Source organism: Populus euphratica, unplaced genomic scaffold (genome assembly GCF_000495115.2).
Source record: "Populus euphratica unplaced genomic scaffold, PopEup_1.0 scaffold320.1, whole genome shotgun sequence".
Taxonomy (NCBI): domain Eukaryota; kingdom Viridiplantae; phylum Streptophyta; class Magnoliopsida; order Malpighiales; family Salicaceae; genus Populus; species Populus euphratica.
In genome coordinates this window covers 103,220-121,008 of record NW_011500208.1, presented here as the reverse complement: position 1 = coordinate 121,008, position 17,789 = coordinate 103,220, and the positions used below count along the sequence as shown (strand labels likewise).

Below are 17,789 nucleotides of genomic sequence, written 5' to 3'. Positions count from 1 at the left end.
ATATTTTATGTGATTTATAATATATCAATCATTTTATTAATAATATAATCTTCAATGGTTTTACAGATAAAAAACAAAGCTAACCAAAAATAATTTACCAGTATTATTCCGTCAATAATTTCATCAAGAATTATGACATATTATTGAAAAAATAAACTATTGATAATTCATCAATGATAAAATGCATATTATTGACAAAATTCACTCGTCGGAGATTCATATATTGTTGATGACAAGTCTTGTAATGTTTTTGAACTCTCTGGAACTTCATAAGAGAATTAATCTGTTGATAATTTTATTTGTAATTATTAACAGTAAAGTCATATAGTTTTTGTCAACTCTCTCAAACTTTCTAAAGGATTTATTCTGTTAATCATTCTATTTGTGATTAAAAATTCATTGGTAATTTCGTTAGTATTATAATTAATATTTAAAAAAGTTTAAAAAAAACATAAAAGAAATTAAAATAAAATAAAATAACTAATTTTTATTATTAATTTAAAAAATATTATTGAATACAATTTATGTAATAGATAGAAACCGGAAAAAAAAAGAGATGAATCTTCATCAAGACCAAGTGGGTAATGAGATAGACCACATGTACAATCAATGCTTGGCAATAGCTCCTTGTACAATCATTTAAGTTCAGTCATCTCGGATTTAATTAAGTTGGGTCATCTCAGCATTTCGTCAAGTCGTCCGAGCTTCAACTTGTTCTCATATAATCGTCTGGACAACCAAAGATTGAGAGCTCAAACCCAATTATAAGGAACTAACAGTCAATATATCATGACTTGTCTGCATGTCTTTGGTCGTACATAGCATTTGAGATATTGTAAACCTGATTTTTTTCGGGTCTACTGGACAATCCAACCTCCAACTATAAATTCAAATTAAATTTTGGATGGGTCAAGGAATCATCCTTATATTTCTCATGTAATTGGGTGTTATTTCAAAAAAGACATATAAAAAAGGTAGTATTTAAAAAAAATAAAGCAAATATTGTTGGGCTTAGTAAGCTAAGCCAAGTGTTTGACCCATCAAGAAAAGACTCGCGCGTGAAATATTAACTTTTTTCTTAAGTTAGTCTACCCTAATTTTGCTGGGGAAAAAAAAATAGATGGCGCATTTTCTAGAATTCTCTAGATTAAGGGGTGGATAAACAAGGTTCTTGTTTTTTTTCATTCAAAAACACACTTTTAATTTGAACTCTTCTCATCATAAAAAACTACTTGACATGAAAATCAATCTTTTTTTTTGTTAGAATTATTATCAACGATAACTTTTTCTCTTTATACTAGAATTGAGTAGGCCCCTCACTCTTCTCTCACTAAAAAAGATAGTTTTTGTCAACTCTCTCGAACTTTCTAAAGGATTTATTCTGTTAGTCATTCTATTTGTGATTAAAAATCCATTGGTAATTTCGTTAGTATTATATTTAATATTTAAAAAAGTTAAAAAAAAACATAAAAAAAATTAAAATAAAATAAAATAACTAATTTTTATTATTAATTTAAAAAATATTATTGAATACAGTTTATGTAATAGATAGAAACCGAAAAAAGGAGGAGATGAATCTTCATCAGGACCAAGTGGGTAATGAGGTAGACCACATGTACAATCAATGCTCGGCAATAGCTCCTTGTACAATCGTTTAAGTTCAGTCATCTCAGATTTAATTAAGTTGGGTCATCTCAGCACTTCGTCAAGTCGTCCGAGCTTCAACTTGTTCTCATATAATCGTCTGGACAACCAAAGATTGAGAGCTCAAACCCAATTATAAGGAACTAACAGTCAATATATCATGACTTGTCTGCATGTCTTTGGTCGTACATAGCATTTGAGATATTGTAAACCTGATTTTTTTTCGGGTCTACTGGACAATCCAACCTCCAACTATAAATTCAAATTAAATTTTGGATGGGTCAAGGAATCGTCTTCATATCTCTCATGTAATTGGGTGTTATTTAAAAAAAGACATATAAAAAGGTAGTATTTAAAAAAAATAAAGCAAATATTGTTGGGTTTGGTAAGCTAAGCCAAGTGTTTGACCCATCAAGAAAAGACTCGCGCTTGAAATATTAACTTTTTTCTCAAGTTAGTTTACCCTAATTTTGCTTGGGAAAAAAAAATAGATGACGCATTTTCTAGAATTCTCTAGATTAAGGGGTGGATAAACAAGGTTCTTGTTTTTTTTCATCTAAAAACACACTTTTAATTTGAACTCTTCTCATCATAAAAAACTACTTGAATTGAAAATCGATCTTTTTTTTTGCTAGAATCATTGTCAACGATAACTTTTTCTCTTTACACTAGAATTGAGCAAGCCCCTCACTCTTCTCTCACTAAAAAAGAATTGAAAATCAAGAAAATAAAGTTTGATATTAAAATTAAAATTTCAAAAATTAAAGAGATGATTTACATAACAGCTAAAAAAATAAGGGATTAAATTAAACTTTTCAAATAAATTTCAAATTCATCACCTGTTTTACTTTTTTTTCACTCTAATTTTTTATCTTTCAATTCAATTGTCACTCCCAAAAAAAAATACAATAATTAGATGTTAATTTGGATTCGAATAAAAAAAAATATGCAATGAAATATTAATTTGGGTTCGAATAAACTTAATTACGTAAAATAAAAGTTTAATAATTAAATGAAAAATAAAAAAATCAACATTACAATTAACAATGATTTATGATAAAATAAACAGTGTTTAGCACGCTACAATAATTTCAGCACTCCTTTAATTTCTTTTAATTTAATTATGTGTAATAACTCAGATATTCTTGAGGACAATTATGAAATAAATCAGAAGAGTAGATTACCATTAACTTAAAATAATAAAAAAAAAACCCTCCACAATAGTACATGCTTGAAATTGTAAGAAATTGTATGTCCTCTCTTTAATTACTTGTGAGAACTACTAATTCAGTAAATTAAATTGATTGCGAGGTAGGAAACAATTGTTTTGACGATTAAAAATATATGATTTTTTCTTTAGTTTTTGTATTTAAATTTGGAAATTAGTACATGATTTATTAATTATTTTAAAAGCACAAGGAAGAGGGTCTTTTTAAGATCGTTTGAACAAGAGATTTATTTTGGATTAGTACACAAACTAGTTCAGAAATAACTATTATTTTTTATTTCGAAACGGAAAAATTAAAAACAGAGAATTGTCTTATTGTACTTCATATTTTAATAATATTAAAATTCATTTCAAAACTATTTTAAAACATTTATATTAATTATGTCTTTGTTTTCATCTATTTAATCAAATATATTTTTATTTATTATTTCTGTCATCTTACATTAATCAAATGCAATGGAGCAAGATGTAAACCTGCTTAAAAAAAACAGAGAATAAAAAAATAAAAAGAAAAAGAACAGGAAATAAATGAAATCAACGGGAAATGTCATCTAAAATAAATGAGGCCAAACCTAAAATGCTAAGAGATTAAGAAAAGAAACACTATGCTCCATAATTCCCCCAACCAAACAAAAAAGAAATGAAAGAGTAGCCATAAATGACGACTATGTCTGTTAGAAATGGCAAGAAAAGCTGCTAATACAAAGCCTCGAAGTTTTCACCATATAAGCATCATCCCTCTCTCGTTTTCTGTCTCTCAGCTAGCTACCTCTGATCTTTTCTTCATACCATGGCTCTCTCCAAGACTGCACTAGACACTGATGTTTCCGTCCACTCGACCTTCGCATCTCGATATGTTCGAGCCTCGCTTCCAAGGTGATCTATATCCCATCACTTCCTGAATCTGTTTTTCTGATTTAGATCTTCAAATCATTTTTTTAATTTCCCCGTGATAAACATTCTTTCAGGTTCAGAATACCAGAGAGTTCGATCCCAAAAGAGGCAGCCTACCAGATCATAAACGATGAGCTCATGCTGGATGGAAACCCTAGGCTGAACCTGGCGTCTTTTGTGACCACATGGATGGAGCCTGAGTGCGACAAGCTCATCATGGCTTCTGTTAACAAGAACTATGTTGACATGGATGAGTATCCTGTCACCACTGAATTACAGGCGAGTTAATTATATTTGCTTGGTATTTCAGATCATACTCTTGTGTTGCATTCATAAATTATATATTTCCATGCATGAATAAATTCTAAAATGGATATTTCATTTAGATCAAGAACTTGTTTCAGCTCTTTGGATCTGTAATCTTCTCATGAATTAAGTGATGCATGGAGGTGTGACAGCCATGATAGTTTCCTAGCCAGCACTATTCAGATCATTGTTATACAAAGGTTTTGACTAAATAAAAAAAATTATATCAAAAACTTTATATTACGTCTAGTTAATGTCTCGGGATAAAAGTGACATGTACAAGAAGAAACAAAAAGATATTAGGCTAGAGAAACAGAGATTGATCTGATTGTTAAACAGTTTTGAAGTAAGTTTTTCTCTTTTAAATAATTAATTGTTTTTTTTTTTATTTTTCTGATATAATAATTAATAGATCTGATTTTTAAACAGTTTTGTAGTAAGTTTTTCTCTCTTTAAATAATTAATTGTTTTTTTATTTTTCTGATATAATAATTAAATGCTATTTTAATGTAATAAATATGTCAGGTTTTTACTCATTGAATGATATGATGTTCCATGGGATTTAAATCTAAAGAACTAAAAATAAAATACCATCACACACACACACACAGATATATATATTTGGTGTAATTAATATTATATTTGATATAATCCTATCATAGTTGTTGGTGGCCGGGAGGGAAAGTAGGATAAAATGGAAAACCGAAAGAAGGCAGATTGAGGTTTGATTGGGTCATCATTAGTTTTGATTGGTGCTTTTTTCTTAAGACTAGGTGTTGTTTATCCGAGATTTCAGCTTTAAGCTCTGTCATTTCGGTGTGTCCAAAGGTAAATAATGAGGTATTGCAAGGACTTCGATACACGGACCACCTAATATTTATGTTTTGTTTATTTTTTAAAGTATTTATTATTTAAAATTATATTGAAATAATATTTTTTTATTTTTAAAAAAATATTTTTAAATATTAGTATGAAAACAATCTAAAAATACTAAAAAATAAAAATAATTTTTTTTTAATTTTTTTAAAATATTTTTAAAACTCAAAATCAATAATTTTTTAATGAAAATATTAAACTCAACTTACTGTAATAAATGAACGTGATGATTCATCGACCAACCTTTGAGTTGGGTAAGATTTATTTAATATAATTTGAATGACTTGTCAAGTTACTTATAAACTTGTTTCAATTTAAAAAATATTAAAATAATATTATTTTAATTTTTTAAATAAAAAATTCATGAAACCTCATTATTTTAAATTGACCTGGGTAGTCAAGTTAATTTGGATGTTCAACATGCGACTCAAACCCTGGGCAAGAACAGATTTATTAACTTTGATATTAAAAGAATTTAGAGCAGAAATTGGTAATAATATTGGAATTTGTTTTTATTAATAAATCATATTCGCAGTTAGTAAAAAGTGATGGAATCCCGATGCACATTTTGGACCCCAAACTCTCTTTAATCTTGTATGATAATTTCTCTTGAAATATCAGTATTTTTTAAAATACCAAAAAAAAATCAATTAAGAAGCTAGAAAGATCACATTATAGATAAATGCACCAAAATTATTAAGAAATCATTGTTAAAAATAATTTAATTATTTTAAGGAGATTTCATATACAATATTATCATTACATTCAAATAAAAAATTAGAGCAAAGAACACATTGATCCCCCAACTATCATACAACTCTCAACAATGTCCCCAAACAAAAAAAAAATCCCAATTGGATCCCCTAATCGATTAGACCTTACCCAAGAAACCCTCCCCTTAAATTTTTTGCCTTTAAATCTTAAGAAACGAGACCATTTTAATTGGGTGATGTTTGATAGAAGAGGGATCTAATTGGGAATTGCTTTTGGTTTGGGGAGCCAGCAAGAATAATGGGATACTTCGGAGACAAATGTCTTTTTCCAAAAAAATCAATTTACAAAATTATCAAAATAATTTAACCACATAATTCCCTTCTTAAAACAATAAAGCTTCTCATATAATTTTGCCTTATTCTTCATATGGTCTTATTAATGAGAAACCAAATCAGTCCCAATTAACTCAAAAAATAATTAATTTAAATCTGAATTACAATCATCTTTTAAATAACGAACATTTAATATTAAAGCTCGTGGGGCTCATCTTCTAATTCCAATACAAGCAGAATCGATGTGTTAACATGATAGCACATCTCTTCAATGCCCCACTTGGAGAATCAGAGACTGCAGTTGGAGTAGGAACTGTGGGATCCTCAGAGGCAATCATGTTGGCAGGTTTAGCATTCAAAAGAAAATGGCAGAACAAGAGAAAAGCTGAGGGAAAGCCCTGTGATCAACCCAACATCGTCACCGGGGCCAATGTTCAGGTAATAATTTTAGATTAGTACTATGCTTCTTTTTCAGTAAGTCAAATGTGATCATTGCTAGAATAGCTTAGAATTTGTTGACCCTTTTGCCTGAAAGGTTTGCTGGGAGAAATTTGCGAGGTATTTTGAAGTGGAGTTGAAAGAAGTGAAGCTAAGAGAAGGCTATTATGTGATGGACCCTGAAAAGGCTGTGGAAATGGTGGATGAGAACACAATCTGTGTTGCTGCTATCCTTGGCTCCACTCTCAATGGAGAGTTTGAAGATGTCAAACTCTTGAATGATCTATTAACTAAGAAGAACAAGGAAACGGGGTATGATCTCTCTCTCTCGACATTACATTCTTACATGTACGTTACACTAAATCCAACAAGAATTTCACTCTTTTGCAGATGGGATACACCAATCCATGTGGACGCAGCAAGTGGAGGATTCATAGCACCTTTCCTATACCCTGATCTCGAATGGGATTTTCGGTTGCCATTGGTGAAGAGCATCAATGTTAGTGGACACAAATATGGACTAGTTTATGCTGGAATTGGTTGGGTCATTTGGAGGAGCAAAGAGGACTTGCCTGAAGAGCTTATCTTCCATATCAATTATCTCGGAGCTGATCAGCCCACTTTCACCCTTAACTTCTCTAAAGGTTATTTCCAAGCTCAAAATAGCTTTCTCTTAACAGTTTTCTACCTACCTAGCTTACCCTATATCTTACATGGATAAGCTAAATCTTGCCTCCTGTTGTTGCAGGTTCTAGTCAAGTCATTGCCCAGTACTATGAACTGATTCGTTTGGGTTATGAGGTAGGTTTCAACATCTATGAACATGAGAAATTAGCTAGTTTTGAGACACCAAAATTATTAAGCATTTTTGCATCAGGGATACAAGAATGTTATGGAGAATTGTAGAGACAACATGCTCGTGCTCAAAGAAGGATTGGAGCTGACAGGCAGGTTCGACATTATCTCTAAAGACATTGGAGTACCATTGGTAGCCTTTTCTTTGAAGGACAGTAGCACCCACAATGAGTTCGAGGTATCCGACATGCTAAGGCGGTTTGGTTGGATTGTGCCTGCGTACACCATGCCTCCTGATGCTCAACATATTACCGTGTTGCGCGTCGTTATACGAGAAGACTTCTCACGAACACTAGCCGAACGGCTTGTCAAAGATATCCAGAAAGTTATCCATGAGCTTGAGACCGTACCATGCAAAGTTTGTGCTAGGATTTCGATTTCTGGTGATGGTGATAATGAACAGCATGGTGCTGTGGTTGTGAAGAAAACTGCTCTAGAGACCCAGAGGGAGATAACTACAATTTGGAGGAAGTTTGTCATGGAAAAGAAGAAGATGAATGGTGTTTGCTAAAGATTTTTCTCACTTCTTCAATTATCTCCCAAAAGAGTATGAACCCTAGTCGCATTTGGAAATGCCGGTGTGGTTGTCACTACATTCGCGTTGCAAACCAAAAGCATTATTTTAATACTTTTGATTTGAAAACGCGAATAATATTTTTCAAGTTGCAATATTTTCTATTCCTGGAATTTGTTAAAATTCTACTTATTATATGATAATAATATATATCCCTCTTAAGCTTTCAAGGTTTTATTTACAATTAGTAGTATTCTCGAGTGAATTTTCATTTATCAAAATTAAATTCAATACATATTTCACAATCAAATTCAAAGTAAATCATTAGGAAAAAAACTTACTGAAAATTATCTTTAATGTCTAATTGAGCTTGTTTCATAAGCCTAGCACAAAAGATAATTAACCAATCCCTTGAAATTTCAATCTTAAGAGATGTTTTAGTGAACCTTCTCTTAATTACAGGTAATCAAATTAGTTCATGGGAGAAGGACAATATTATGAAATTGGTAGACAATAATTGATAAGTGATTTGCATTATGTAAGTAGGCCAGGTTAGGTTTTTCTTAACTAAAAAAAAGGATATTTAGGTAATGCTGGAGATTTAAAAAAAAAAATTGAGACTCGGGTCATTGAGATATAAGTGGGTTTAATAAATTTGAGTAATTTAATAATATAATTAAAAAAATATTGATAGTAAATAAAAAAAGAAAAAATTTAAAAATAATTAATTATAAAAAATAAGTTACTAATATCATATGTAAAAAGGGAGAAAAAAAATATTGTTGAAAACTCATCATTATTACATTGTTAACACCACTATATTATTAGAAAAAGCTCATCAAAAATCAAGATGGTTTTAGTATCATTATGAAAGGCTATATAGTAACAATAACAATAACAAGGATTTAAAAAACAAACCAAAAAATATCAGTGAATATTTTATTTTTATATTTAATTAATTAGCAACAATAACAAGGACTTAAAAAACAAACCAAAAAATATCATAAAGTGAATATTTTATTTTTATATTTAATCAATTAATTAAATTAAATTAAAAAATCCTTAAAAAATGCTTAATCTAACAAAGAAAAACAAATAAATTGTCAAATTCTCCTAATTCAACTTAATTATAACAAAAACAAATATGTTGAAAATACAAAATAAAAAAACCTTGGACACCAATTATTTTTTTTTGCTTTTGAAGGTAATTTAATTATTTTATTGTACTAATAAAAAAATAAAAAATTAACAAAAAACCTAGAATCCAGTTAAATATTTTTTGCTTTTAAAATTAATTTAGTGCTTCAAAAAAGGTTGAAAAAAGGATCTATCGCAATCAATTCAGTAGTGACTAATATACCTTAAAAAAATATATATCACCTCTAATAAACAATTCAATTATTTTTGTTGAGATAAGCAAAATAGTTATTATATTATTTTAATCTACAATGTTTTGTTTTGTGTGTAGCTAAACATTAATCTTCTTTAGTTTTTTAGTTCTTTTAATATTAGAATAAAAAAAGGGGGGCATAAATTAGTTTATGATATTAGAATTCAAAAAATGTGAGCTTTATTAAACTTAATTTATTGTTTTAATTTTTTTAAAAATAAAACTCAGATATTTAAGAAAAAACCAATTAGATGTATTAAAGACATTAAATAAGTGTTATTTTTTATGATAATATTCTTATTATAAACAAAAAAGAAAACATTGTGATTGATTAAAAGTATTAAATGATTTTATAATAAATTATAAACAAAAAAGAAAGCATTGTGATTGATTAAAAGTATTAAATGAAACTTAACAAGCACCCGTACCCAAAAAAAAATTATTTATTAAGAGACAAATTCAGAGGCGATCTTCAATTTTATCCCTGACAAATAACCGTTTACATTAATTAATTTCATTTTTAAATGTATCAGCCATTATTTAATTAGGTTCCGATATTCAATCCAATAAAAATAAAAATTATTTTTATTGGATTGAAAATGAATGCTGGCTGAAATTCAACTGATTGTGGCATAAAATGTTTTTATAAAATTAAAAATATTTTTCATAACCACTGGAAACAAGCAATAATATAAATAGAGAAAGCTATGCCAATTACACTGACATGTACAGTATAATGCTATATATATATAATCTTTAAAGTCTCAACCTTAATTATAAAATCATGATGCGGAGGTTAACTCGAGATTTAGCTAATTCAAGATTTAGATCGGTTTGAATTAAAAAAAAAAAAGATCTTAGCGAACTCTATCAGCAAAACAAAACCCTTAGTTCATTATTTTTTTAAAAAAATTATATATTTAAAAATTAATGCAGACCGGATTTTACAACTATAGTTGCAAGTGATAAATAAAGAAGTAATTTATTTTTTTATTAAACAGGAGACCTAGCATACAGACTTCAAGATCCTTTCTAAATCTCCATCCTATTTCTGACCTGGGAGAACTCATTGGAGTTATCCTTGCTTCCATGGAAAACAATTGACTTTGCCATCACTACGCCTCCACGGACCAGTTCGAAGGACAGGGCAGCCAACCGACACCATCCCTTTCTCTTGTGTAGATATCGAACAGTTTACTTTGTTCATTCCATACCATGTTGCAAAAATACAAGGCATCTCCCCCACCAACTAGGACAAAAATTAAATGATTAGAAAAATAAAATTAAAAGATTTGTTTTTTCTATAGTTTCAGGTTTGAGTCCTTGGTTGCTCATATGATGGCCACTAGAGGCTTATATGGTCGTTAACTTCAAGGCTCGTGGAATTAATCATGGTGCGTGCAAGCTGGCCCGCACACCCACGTTAATCTTAAAAAAAAAAATTAAATGATTAGCCAGCTAAATTAGTTGGATCTTAAAGATAGTTAAAGATAGTTCGAGTTTTTAAATTTTAAAGTTATTAAAAATTTATATAATTATTAATTTTATAATTTATGAAATTAGTTAGAATATAAAGATTATTAGTTTGAGGTATTTAAATTTTAGAATTGATAAAATTTATATAACTATTAATTTTATTATGTATAAGATTAGTTGGGATATATATAAATTAATATAAATATCATATTAATTTTAAAAAATAAAATCAAATGACCAGTACCCCGAGTACAGGGGATTTTAAGCCAGGATCATAATTTCACGGCTTACAATGAACTAAGAGTTCCGAGCCTGGATCCGGATCATTAGCGATGGAAAGCTGTGTTCTTTTTGTACAGCAAGCTGCATCGCTCAGAGTTATGAACAACATGAACAGTGATAGTGCCTTGAAATATTTAGTGAAAGAAATCATGCAAGTATTGGGGTTTAATAGGGACTTGATCACCTGGTAATTGCTTTGCACAAACTCAAGATAGAGGCTTTAAGGCATCTTTCTTTCTTCCTTTTTTTTTCATTTTTTTTTTGTGTTTGAGTGCAATTTAAAAGTGTTTTTAGACTGAAAAAAATGAATTGATTTTTTTAATATTTTTTATAATTTTAATGTGTTAAGCTTAAAAATAAAAAAATCTAAAAAATATATTTTAATATATTTTTAAATAAAAAATATTTATATTGTATGATGAAAAACAATAGTCATTTACCTTAATTTTCATGTTTATTTGTACCTAGTGTATTGTGAGTTTTGTAGATTGGACAAAATATTAGTTGTTGTTTTTTATTATTATTATTATTATTATGAAATAAAAAAGAATTAAAAGGGGTTGATTTTTCATGGTAGCGACGAATGGTAAAAAAACCAAGTTTTTTATTTTATTTTGGTCCTTATATTTGTGAGGATATTTTTTAATTTTATTATTTAATATTGAATTTATTGTATATTAGACTTCATACTTTATTTTGATTTATTTTTTATAAAGTTTTCTAACCTCACGACTCATATTATAAGTTTTGAGGATTCGCTGTGTTAAATCAAGTTATTTTTGACATTATTATTAATTTTATTTTTTAATATTGAGTTGATAGGAAATTAGATTTTATAGTTTTTTATTTATTTATGTTTTAAGAAGTTATCATGGTTTTATAACTCAACTTTCGAGTTTTATGGGTTAGTCATGTTAACTCGGATATTTTTTATCCTTTTTTTAAATTGAGCAGTTATCTTATTTTATCTTTTAACATTAGATTTATTGAGAATTTGAATTTTTAATTTTTTTATTTGTTTTTTATGAAGTTATTTCAGTTTCTTGATTCAAATTTTGTAAGTTAAGCAGAGTTAACTCAGATTTTTTTATTTTTTTTTATTTTAATTTTTTAATAGTAGATTGATTCAGAATTGAGCCTTATTATTATTATTATTATTATTATTATACTTTTTATAATATTATCACAATCTTATAATTTAGGTTGCGGGTTATGCCGGTTGACCGAAGGTTTTTTTATTCTTTTTTAGTTGAATTTATTTTTTTAATTTTATCATTCAATATTTGTTTGATTGAGAATTATACTTTATAATTTTTTTTTTATTTTTTATGAGGTTATTTCAATCTCATGACATTATTGTTTGGTTGGTTGATTCGAGTTGATTGTTGTGTTTTTTTTTTTAGCAATGATTTTTAATTTTATCATTCGACATTAAATTAATTTTATGAATTGAGTTTCATAATTTATTTTGATTTAATTTCTATAGGATTATCCTAATCTCATGATCTATGCTTAGTCGATTAATCCGGGTTGATTTGTCTTATTTTTTATTTTAATTTTATTAGTTATTATTTAGTTGATCAAAAATTAAGTTTAATAATTTTTTTATTTTTTATTTGATTAATAGGATCTTATGATTTGGGTAATATATTTGACATGTTAATCCAATTTTATCAAATTTGATTTAATATATTATCGTTTCAATATTTCTTTAAAAATATATTATTTTAAATTTTTTAAATTAAATTATATTTTTATCAATTATCTAAATTATTTTTAAATTTATTATTACTCATGCCATATTAAGTTAATATTTATATAATTAAAAAATTATATCAAACATTTTAATATTATTTTTATATTAAAAAAAAAATGATCAGAGTCACGCCATATGGCCGCCAATTTTCTAGTACTATTATCTAATCACTATCTCTTTAAGACTCGTAGCTCCAATGCAGGGGACATGAAATGGCAAGCTTAAAAGGAAAATAAAAAATTCTAACTAAAAAATCTTGTAATTAGTCTCGTCTAAAGATAAAGAATAAGGTATTGTTGGGTTAATTTCTTGGAATAAAAAAGATACAGATAGCAACGATAAATTTATCTGTATTTTATATTTGGAATAATAATATAAAATTATTTTAAAATTATTTCAATGGTAGATTTATTTTATGTATTTGATTATATCTCTTCAATCAAACAATTTGATTTTTTTTAGAATTAATTTTTTTAATTAAATTTTAATCTAAAATTTCATAGGTTGCACATTTAAAAAATTAACTTAAATTTAAGATTTGCATAAGATTTATTTTTACTTCAATATTAAATTATTTTATTTTTTTAACTCATGATTTTTTAATTTCATTTATTTAATTAGAGATTAAATTTTTTATATGATTTTTCAAAATTTTAAAAAATAACTTAGATTATCTTTTTATTTGTTGTTTTTTTATTAAATTTATCTTTATTAAAAAAATTTATTTTTGAACTAGACTAAATTAATTGATTAAATATTTTCATGAGATACTCAATTAATAATATTTTATTTAGTTTATTTTTTAATTTGTTACTTTAATGGTATATGCGATCTCTTTCAATGTTATCGTGTAATGTTTAATAATGACATTAAAATTATTCCGATGAACTTTTCCTAAGTAATTAAGTAATGTTCATAATAGAGTAACACTAAGTTGCTAATATTTTTTTTTTATTTACATGTATAATACTGGCAAATCATTTTTTTAGTTAATTATTGTTTTTTTTTGTGTTTGTTATATTTATTATTGGTTTTTTTAAAAAATTATATTATTAAATTAATTAAATTAATAATCCATGTTTTAGATATTTCTTGTTTATTTGAAAACATTACAATTATCTAAACATTTTTTTATGCTAGAAAAAAATTTAGATGGACCTCCAAGGGAACATGAGCCATTTATCTACTCATGTAGATGGCGACATGTGTTATCCTAAATGTTTATTTTTAGTCTTGAGTTTTTTTATATTTTTAAAGGTAGAAGTAGAAAAGAAGAAGGGAAAAGAGATGCATATTGCGTATGAAACAAATATACATGAATGATAGGACTCGGCTGAAGCTCTCCCAGTCATGACTATACAATGGGATTATATATAGAGAGTAAGGGAATTAAGAGGGTAACTCCATTTTCATCCCCCAACAAATAACCTTTTAAAATTGGTTAATTTCATTTTCAATGTATCAGAGATTACTTAATCAGGTTCTAATGTCGAATATTATTAATACCCTTGGATGGAAGGACCCAATTGAGAAATGTATGATACTTTGATGATCCAAATAAGAAATTACATAGTTTGGGCACCCTATTGAGATTTGTGTTTAGATTTTTCCGAATTAAAACGACCACACGAGAATATCATTAGCCGCCTCACATAATTGAAGAAATCCAAGCAGGATATGGACGTGGAGCTATCAATGTGCCCTAGCCCAATAACAAAAGGACACTCTTTATATATATATATATATATTCCTTTTTTTAATTAGTAATTTAATTTAATTAATTAAAAACTAGTTGTTTTAATTTTAAAAAATATAATTTAATTAGTAAAACCTTGAATTTATTCCTTAAAAAATATTAATTTTAAAGCTACTAAAAATTTATATAACCATTAATTTTAAAATTTTAAAGAATTAGTTAAAGTATATATAAATATTTGAACATTGACATTAAAAAAATAATTCAAATACAATAATTAAAAAAATAATATATCTACGGAAAATAAAAATAGAGAAAAGCTAAAATTCGAAGCAAATCATTGATATCATTGTCACAATTTTATCACACCAGCACTCGTAGCTTGCATCTACTCTTACCAAATACCAACGTCACAGTAAAAAAACAAATACGGTATTCTACACGTGAGAGTACAGACATTGAGCCTCGTGATATTGTCAGCAATCCCATGTTGCCACACAAGCTAGATTCTTGAGGACATTAAGGTTTGGACCCCTTAACTACAGTGACTGGACATGGAGCATTTGTCACCACGTAGTTGCTAACACTCCCAAGCAACACCCTGCCATCAGCATGGTAGAATATGTATGAAAAAACATTTATTATTTTTTAAATACTTTTAAAATACAAAAATATATTAAAAAATAATAATATCTCCGAATACCTTTACTTTTCAGCATCTGAAAGAATACTAATGTCTTGACCACCCGATTAGTAACGGATTCGGATTTGATTGGAACCAGATTTTAAATTAAATATAGTGGAAAATTAATTTGGTTGCCTTGATTTGACATTTAAAAAAACTTACAACCAATTGTTTGATTTTTTAAATATTTCCTTAAAATCATATCATTTTAAATTAATTTTTATGTCAACTCATAATTCATTCTCGGTATAGTAAAAAAAAATAAATTAAAAAGGATCAAATTAAAAAATTTATTTTAAAAAAATTAAAATTTTAATTGTTTTACAGCTGGAAAAAATTTTCTTGCAGGGGTTGGAGCCCTACATCCCCCATTGTATGCTAAGTTTAATAATTTTTGTTTTGTATAGGAAAAAAACCAAAAAAACATCATGAATATACCCATGATATAAATGAACAAGTTGAACAAAAATAACATTGATGTTGTTATTTGGGATTTGATGTTTTTAAAATAAATACAGTTTAAAAATGGGAGATAAACGGAAATGAAAAATGAAAAAAAAAAAAAGAAATTCACATTAGGGCACTCAGATTTGATTGACAAGAAAAATACCTTTTGATAGCACCTAAGCCCCTGCTTCCCATAACAAGAGAATCCAGCTTAAGATCTTCCACAGCATCAATCAGCTTCTCCCTTGGATCTCCCCAGTAGACCTTCGCCACCACTTCAGCCTGCTAATTAACCTCACAATTAATCACCAAACACATAAATAGATATATCATATTGGCACCCATAAAAGAGCAGATTATACAGAAAATTTTATACAGAAAATTATAGATCAAAACTAAGATCATGCATGCATACATACCCCCTTGGTCCTTGAAACTATATCCAGAATATCAAGAACTTCAGGATCATAAGTAAGCCCGTATTGCTTTGAAAAATTGATCTCCCTGAATTCCGCGAGTGGCACTAAGGCTGAAAACTCGTAAAAAAAAAACAGATTATAAATTAAATCCATGGATACATGCAACAGCTAGCCCTGAGTTTTCAGGACAAGAACAGGCAGTAATTAAGAAATGGGAAAATTAATACATACGTGATCCAGTGCCCTCAAAAAGCTGCTTCCTGGTATGATCAGCTTTAGGAGGCTGGACTTGGATCAGAATAATTCGGTCACCTTCACCTATCAAATTCTCAGCCGCCCAACGCAGGGCTGCTTTGCTTGTAGAAGAGTAATCCATGCCGATACCAACCGTTCGTGCCCTTTCCATCCCTAAAATGCTCTACAAGAAAGATATTCTTGGAGTTGCTGTGTTTGTTAATTATTGAATAATATTGGATGTCACAGTTTATGCTTCTTGAAATTCTTCTGGGCTTTGGATTATTTATTTATAGAGCAGGAGAGCAGGTTCTTGAAGCAACTAGCAGCACAAAAATCATCAAATTTCGGCAAGACTTTTCTCATAGAAAATAAATTTTGGACAAAGTGGGGGAATTTAGCATCATTAAAGATGGCTAACAGTGCCAGTTTCCTTCCAGAAGGTTTGTCCTCTTCATAATTATTAACATGCCTAAATATATTGACTTTTTTTGTGCAAATTCATATTCGATAAATTTTTATGGTAACCCAGGTTCAGGTCTGTTGTTGTAACTTATTTTTTACCTTTTTTTATTTTAGTGATTTTTTTAAAATTTTAAAAAATACATTTATATGATTATTCTAATATTCTAAAATTGTTTTCATTCATCTTGGTGAGAAAATTGAGTGAAAAAGATGGAGTAAGCATTGCAAAATCATGAACATAAATAAAATCAGGAGAAAATAAATAATAGATTAAAAGAGAAAGAAAAAATAAATACATGACACTATCACAACCGAGTAAGAATTATGATTATTCACTGTTATTACATAAAATATAAAGACAATGGGGATAGTATACTTGTAGTTGAAAAAAGAGTGGGATATAAAATAAGTAAAAAGAAATTAAAAAATACGAGAAAATGTATAACATTTTCTCTTCAGTACTAAAATAATAATTGTGTCTTTTTATGTGGTTTGGAGTTTGAGCTTTATAGTTGTTTGTATGATAACTATGATTATTACTTTTAAAATTTATAAAATTAGTTAAAATATGTATAAATCAATCCAAATAAAATAATAATAATAATAATGACTGGGCTGTTACATCATTTTCATGTGAACTCCCTTGTTACTGGGCTTGTTTGCATGTATACTGTCAACATGGGGCCAGTATATCATGTGGATCTATCTTGTCCACGTGGATTTTATGAAAATAATTAATTTATTATGGAAAAAAATGATATTTTTTATAAATAAATAAATAAAATTTTACACGCCCCAAAAATGATGTGATGCGTTACCTTTAAATCTATGTAAAAAAAATCTATTTTAATTTATTTTAAATATTAAACTGATTAGATGTTAATTATTAGATGAAATTTTGGTATAAAAATAATAGAGTTTCTATTATCGTATGTTACAGTGAATACAATTTAGTCTCTAATTTGATTTCTTTTAAATTAAATCTTTACGGGTCAAATTGTAAATTTCATTGTAATTCGTTAAACAATTTAAATGGGTGGATAAATAAAGTAAAAGTTAAGTGATTTAAATATGTATGCTAATTTTAAAATATTAGCTATAATAATTTTCTTTTTTATTTTCTTTATTCTAAAAAATA

The 17,789-nt window shown here is 27.7% G+C and overlaps 2 protein-coding genes across 3 annotated transcripts; one reads left to right on the top strand and one right to left on the bottom strand.

The window, feature by feature from the left end:
* Nucleotides 1-3,592: 3,592 nt before the first annotated feature.
* Nucleotides 3,593-8,011, top strand: LOC105112057 (glutamate decarboxylase 1-like). The gene is made up of 7 exons (XM_011007622.1): nt 3,593-3,748; nt 3,841-4,045; nt 6,232-6,432; nt 6,530-6,744; nt 6,823-7,076; nt 7,181-7,233; nt 7,310-8,011. The coding sequence occupies exons 1-7, from the start codon at nt 3,663-3,665 to the stop codon at nt 7,796-7,798; spliced, it is 1,503 nt and encodes a 500-aa protein (XP_011005924.1). The 5' UTR covers nt 3,593-3,662; the 3' UTR covers nt 7,799-8,011.
* Nucleotides 8,012-14,706: 6,695 nt separating this feature from the next.
* Nucleotides 14,707-16,586, bottom strand: LOC105112056 (universal stress protein A-like protein). Of its 2 annotated transcripts, none has more exons than XM_011007620.1 (4): nt 16,184-16,586; nt 15,953-16,062; nt 15,697-15,818; nt 14,707-15,002 (listed from the first exon to the last, which is right to left on the bottom strand). In XM_011007620.1, exons 1-4 carry the CDS (start codon nt 16,356-16,358, stop codon nt 14,921-14,923), a joined length of 489 nt encoding a protein of 162 aa, XP_011005922.1. In that variant the 5' UTR covers nt 16,359-16,586; the 3' UTR covers nt 14,707-14,920. The 2 variants fall into 2 exon arrangements, with proteins under 2 accessions (XP_011005922.1, XP_011005923.1); XM_011007621.1 differs by having other exon boundaries at nt 15,697-15,815; nt 16,184-16,581.
* Nucleotides 16,587-17,789: the final 1,203 nt, after the last annotated feature.

Excerpts from the sequence above, each read along its gene's own strand:
- LOC105112057 (XM_011007622.1), top strand. The coding sequence starts at position 3,663 with ATGGCTCTCTCCAAGACTGCACTAGACACTGATGTTTCCGTCCACTCG. Across the intron at positions 4,046-6,231 it reads CTGTCACCACTGAATTACAG|AATCGATGTGTTAACATGAT; the intron begins GCGAGTTAATTA and ends CAATACAAGCAG. Across the intron at positions 6,433-6,529 it reads TCACCGGGGCCAATGTTCAG|GTTTGCTGGGAGAAATTTGC; the intron begins GTAATAATTTTA and ends TTTGCCTGAAAG.
- LOC105112056 (XM_011007620.1), bottom strand. The coding sequence starts at position 16,358 with ATGGAAAGGGCACGAACGGTTGGTATCGGCATGGATTACTCTTCTACA. Across the intron at positions 16,063-16,183 it reads TTTTGAGGGCACTGGATCAC|CCTTAGTGCCACTCGCGGAA; the intron begins GTATGTATTAAT and ends ACGAGTTTTCAG. Across the intron at positions 15,819-15,952 it reads TAGTTTCAAGGACCAAGGGG|CAGGCTGAAGTGGTGGCGAA; the intron begins GTATGTATGCAT and ends GAGGTTAATTAG.